Below are 6,000 nucleotides of genomic sequence, written 5' to 3' on the forward strand. Positions count from 1 at the left end.
GTACTGCCAGAGATAAAGCCTGCTTCAGTTTCTCTGTCAAAGAGGAAGCTGAAATCACTATTGACTGAAACAGCACTGGGCACAAAACTGCACTGATCACTAACCAAAGATGATATGTGTTTTTTTTAAATCACTTTGCCTTAAGAGCCTGGAAATTAATTAGGGGGGGAAAAAAAAAGAAACCTTTTAATGAAAAGCAAATTTAGCTTCATCGGTAAGACCACAACATAATATTGTAATGCTTTTTTTTCCCCTCAAGTCTTGCTTGTATATGGGCAACACACAGCAACACATTAGGGCTGAAAATCAAGACAGACATAGCACATCACTAGAGAAAATTTATCAGTTGTCTATAACACACAGCAAATTTCTTAACAAGTTGTGAGAACAAATTTGCTTCCTTCGGCATAGCACACACCCAAATTCTGTGACCAGGTCAATCAGTTCACTGATGGAGCACAGAAATTTCTTTCCAAGAAGCAGGCTTTCAGGACATACTAGATCCTTGAATAGACTGCGTGGGTATAATTTTTTTTAGTCCTTCCTCCTGTGGGATTCATGAAAAGCTGTGTCTTACCTTTACAGATTATTTTTGAGGCAATCCGCGGTATGTCAATGAGAAGTGACACTGCTATTGATGATATTCTGTTCCAGGCAGGACCCTGTTTAGGTAAGTTTAACCGTACTTTGTTTCTCTTAGGAGACACCTAGCAATTCACAGTACTTTTTGTAATTAGACAGGTGATACTTCTTCCCTTAAATCCCCACTGAATGGATCTGAATGTAGTATCATGCAGTGCAGACATTTTTGTTAGGGTTAGGGGTTAGTGCAGAATTTTTGTTTTCTAGTAAGATGCGAGACCATCCTCAGAATCTGGACTAGTAAAGATGCTGCCACACTTTTTAAAAACCTTATGGCAGTCCCATTTAAATCCAGCATGGTAATTACATTCTGTCTTATGCATTCTTATGTATGATAAAAATACAAATAATTACAGTATTTCCCCCTTCTTTGTATTCTAGAAGTGGAAGAAATTCAATTCTCATCTGGCTATCCTGACAGCTTAAATGAAATTGAGTATTAAATACAGTCTGCTGAAGTGAATGAAATGCGTAGAAGATTTGTATGTGAGAAACTGCACAAACCGCCTATTTTAAAATATGTTTTAAGTAAATACTGGACTGGTTTGAATATGCACCGCTGTATAGGAAGGACTCAGAGCACTCATGTTCCTCGCCTTTGCAATGAAATTATTGACTCAGGGCTTCTTATGTTTTTGGGGGTATTTTTCTCTTTTGCATGAGGTATCAGTTATTATATAAAGGCTTCCCATTTTGCACAGATCATGCATTTTAATGCCTTTTTTTTTTTTTAACCTTTCTGGTATATAGGTAAAAAGAGGAAAGTAAAGGTGCACAATTAAAATCCAATATTGTGTTATCTTAAATCTGCATTCAGTGAATGTTTTGTGTTGGGTACAGAATGGTTTTTTGTTAAGGAAATTATAAGTATTTCGAAATAATAAAGAAAATAGTATTAGCTACTAGTAATAGCCTACAGGTTCAGTGCAATTATTCATGATGAAAAATCTCTCTGGGAATCTTTTAACAATCTGCTGGCAATTTTTTATTGCTTTATATTCTTTTTCTGTAACAAATACATTTGTCATCCTTGCCAATAACAAACTCACTTTTAGTGTTCCAGTATAATTTGGTTTTTTTTTTTTTTAATAAATCAGTTTGTAGACTCACAGAGAATGTACTTACACTTTACCCAACCACAGATGCCTTGCATTTATATTAATAGGAAACTGAATTCACACAACTTGTTAATTTTTAAAATTTTATGTGTTTGTATGTAAGGTTTTGTTTTCAAATTATTATAACTTCCTAATAAAATGTAACTTTGAAAATCATCTTATTGCTCTGCTCTAGACTTTATAGTTATCAGTGTGTCAAGAAACAACTGAAGCTAATACAGTAGCCTGAATTCAGTATTTTGAATACAAAGAGAATGAAATGTGTGGGTCACATCACCTAAGACAGCTGACAGAAAGCAATCTGATCTGCTGCAGGAAGTTCCTGTATTGAGCCATAGAAATTATTCTTACAGCCACCACATTCAAGCTGTTGCTGCAAGATGTGAGCCCTGAAAAGTGGGAATAGCCTTTCCGCCTTTCAGAACAAAGTATACAATTTTCCTAACAGCCTATAAAGATCAACAGCACCTGGGACAATCTAGACCCTTGTGTCTTTAGTAAGTTTTCATTTTGGTGACACAAACAATTAAATATACTGTTCAATTAGTTTAGTGGACATGGTGGTGTTGGGTCGACGGTTGGACTCGATGATCTTAGAGGTCTTTTCCAACCTCAATGATTCTATGATTAAATACATTCAGTACGAACGTGTTTATTTGACCACACAGATTGAAGAGTTTATTATTTCCTAGAGACTGAGGAAGAGCCAAAAGGAATTCACATCTTAACTGCCTATCCTAGCTACCTACAGTCCCTGTTGGCAGCTGGTTATGAACGCATCACTCTTGTTATTATTCTGAAAAGGAAAGCAACCAGAAATGATGGACTGTTTCCTAAGAGTCAATACAGTTTTACAGTTGTTCTGTAAAGCTTATGCTTTGGTATCAACATTCAGATCAAATTATCTAAGCAGAAAACAAGTGAAAACGAAGTGGTTAAAATCATGACTTGGTGGTTCTCCATACTTCTGACAGGACTTTTCTGTAAATGAAATGAAGCACAAACTGTAACTATTGGATTCCTATCTCTAACAATTTATGCCACTCTGCTTCACTCCATCGAAGTAATCAGATTTAGGCTGATATGAATAAGAACATAAGCAAAGTACTCTATTCTGCTCTCCACTGAGCGTTCTCTAGGGACCTCACTGGTACGATGACTTTGTTGGTATCACTGAGGGTAGTATTTATCCATAGGGTGTGAAGCACTGTCCTGACTGCAAAAAAAAGCCTAAGTTCTTCCTTTGGTAGGGAACAACAGCAACTTTCCACCCATTTCTGCTGCAGGAATTAAAGAACAGAGGGAGAATTTTAAAGGTGGCTTTAAATTACTTTAGTGCCTGCTGAATATCACTTTAGGAAATTCACAGACTAGTGAAAAAATGGCTGCAAAACATCTGAAAACTAGGAAAGGTGCATTAATATTTCTCCACTGGCAAACTTCAGTTTTATGGTGAGATAAAAAACATTCCATCAGCTCTGACCAAATAGGAAACTCCCTGTGCAACTAATTTCTGCCCTTGATCCATTTTTATTTATTATTTGTTCCTTTCTCACTGCTGCAGTAGCTGTACAGGAACCACAGTAGGGCAAAGAACAGTTCTGAGTCTTGCTATACTAGGCCTGTTTACTGCCTGAAAATTTCTTCAAAAGCTACTGGAGAACCTACAAGTAATTGCTTTGATCCCAGTTGTGGCGTAGTCCATAAAATGGAAATGAAAAAGAAACCTTCAAAAGCAGCCATAACACCCCAAACACTAACAGGCTTGTATTTGATTGCTCTAAACATAGGTTTGTGCTGGAGCAGAACTAAACTTGTCCTGAGATCAGAGGAAAAGCCCTTTTACTGCCCTCTTGTTTAATACTCTTTTTACTCTTTAAATATTTTGCCATTAGTTAACATTTTGTCATTATCCATATTAATTTCCAAAAAGAGGGCCAAATTCAGATCTCAGTTACACCAATGGAAAACGAGAGTAACAACATAAAATATCATTGTTATTCTAGCTTTACACTAACGTATATGAAACTATATTCTGGCTGACTATTGCGTCACACCAAAATAAACCTAACATAAATCCAACTTTACACTCATGAGGCTTCACTAAGACAGCTCAAGCTGAGCACTAAAAGACCTGGCATTTTATCTACCTGGATCTGAACACAGCTCACAAGTGTGACTGCCCACACTCAAGAGACCCACTGCTCCAAAAGGGCCACTGTGTAAGGTAGAAGGCTGAAGAGAGCATGCTTTTCCTGCAACATGACACACTGAATCAAAAGGTTCTACCCCTCACATTTTGAAAAAGAGAAAACATCAGTCTCGTCCTACCTCAAACAAAACACTAAGTGTCAGATGTCAAATTTACTTAATTTTAACATTTTCTTTGGAAAAACATTTCAATTTGTGATTTAAAGTTTCTTAGTTGCTTAAGTATGAATGAATAAACTTTCAATACTCCTTTACATTACTTTGATCTATGTTCACCTTCTTGCTGTTTTCTTCCCATCCTTCCCCTGTTGTTTTCCTGTCCACCTGCTGCGCCTTTCCCACCTGCATATGTTTTTTCTGAACATCAGCATTTTGGTGTCTTTCTTAGCCAACTGCATATTCTGCTATATTCCTTTGCTCACTGCTAAGTATGTGTTACATCTTGCTGGTCTTATGTTCTGTACTAGCTTTTACATCCCCGCCCTCTCCTTTCAAGAGTTCCTCTTGGTCCAAGCACTACCTACTTTGCGGCCTTCGCTGTCTCCTTTTTCCAGCTCTTACCAGCATCCATACTCACCAGATCCTGGAAAATGCTCCCTGACAAATTCTGGGAAAAACAGATCTCTTCAGCAGTCTCTAGTGGAAATACGTTGAAATGGTTCCTTAATCTACTGCCTCTTTCTCTTTTGGCTACAAGTCACTGTTACTTAATGAGTCCAACTCCATCCTTTTCATCTGCACGCTTGAGATGTAACTGATTTAGGAGGCTACAATTTTTATTGATCAAGTATAACATTACCAACTAATAAATCAACTAAATTCTAATTAACTAACAGACACACCAGTGTGTAATTTCGCACTCTATTACACAGCTATTACAAAGCTATTATCACAAATCTTATGAATGACATACTTTCAATTTCATTATCCTTTCCTCTCCATACCACATAGTACTAGGGTGCATTTCTATGCTTCTTTATTCTTCTACACCAAGTCTTCTGGACATGGACCTGGTAGAGAGTCCAGTGAGTTATCCAAAGTGGCTGTCTGATGTTCTGGTGGGCTTGGACATGCAGGTCAGCTTCATTACTATCTGTGGGCATCTGCATTCGTACTGTTGGCGCAGAAGTCCCCTTCATTCTTTAATGGATCTTAATCTTTCTTCACCCATTTTTTTCCCTGTATCTGGAACAAGCTTTTCATTGCCCTTGTACATCCCTTTATCTATCTAAATTCCCCTCAAAGAAGCAACCTGCCTTAAATTACTTTTTCCTCATTGGTCTCAATTCTGCTACATCCATACCCAAAGATGCTGTTCTGATGTCTTTACCATGGCAGTCTCTGTCTTTGCAGGGTATTTGCTTAGGTACAGGTGGCCTTGCAAGGCTCTGCATGCCAAGTGTCTGGTTCATATTGGAAAAACATTGTTTTCTTTGTAAACTTTCTAGGACAAATCACTCTAGTTATGTGTCAATTCCTTTACCTAGTTCCACTTAAGCACGAGCAGTTACTTATCTCTGTCTTTCAGCAGTCTTAATCAGCCTCCTGGTCTCTCGTAGAAGCTTTGGCTAGTTATGAGGCCTCGTGCTCCAGCAGGAACTCTTGGTCTGAGAGAAAAAATAAAGTATGTGGGAAAGGTAAGACATCTGCAGGAGTCTCAGCGACACTAGTGATTGCCCTGCAGTCGAGGTGCCAAAATCTCACACACATGCATGCCTCCAGGATCATTTCTAAAGGACATCTATCCTTCCTACAGACTTCCCCATCTCTGAAGTAACACATCTAAAAAATTTTTTTCCTGTTATTTTGTTAAATAAGTACAAAATACCTACTAAATAAGAAATTTAGTAAATTTCTAACAAGAAATTTAGTAAGAAAAAGTAAACGAGCCCAGACAGGTGCTGAATATGAAAACTAGAGGAGTTCGCTCGCCCGGAACCCAAGCCTGTCCCCATGAAGGAACGGGGATACTTAGAAGGTGCCCACCTCGGAAGCACTGGCCGCCCAGCTCCTCGGCTGGGCTGCCCCC

The 6,000-nt window shown here is 38.1% G+C and overlaps 1 protein-coding gene across 1 annotated transcript in view; it reads left to right on the plus strand.

Annotated features, from left to right (window-relative positions):
* MAMDC2 (MAM domain containing 2) overlaps positions 1-1,631 on the plus strand; it is a 30,741-nt gene extending 29,110 nt beyond the window's left edge. Inside the window, exons 11-12 of the mRNA XM_009285299.1 lie at positions 586-670; positions 1,024-1,631. Of these exons, the coding sequence (XP_009283574.1) occupies positions 586-670; positions 1,024-1,085 (147 nt within the window). The 3' untranslated portion in view covers positions 1,086-1,631. The remainder of the gene's footprint in view (positions 1-585; positions 671-1,023) is intronic.
* Positions 1,632-6,000: the final 4,369 nt, after the last annotated feature.

This window comes from Aptenodytes forsteri, unplaced genomic scaffold (assembly GCF_000699145.1).
Source record: "Aptenodytes forsteri isolate BGI_AS27 unplaced genomic scaffold, ASM69914v1 Scaffold151, whole genome shotgun sequence".
NCBI lineage: Eukaryota > Metazoa > Chordata > Aves > Sphenisciformes > Spheniscidae > Aptenodytes > Aptenodytes forsteri.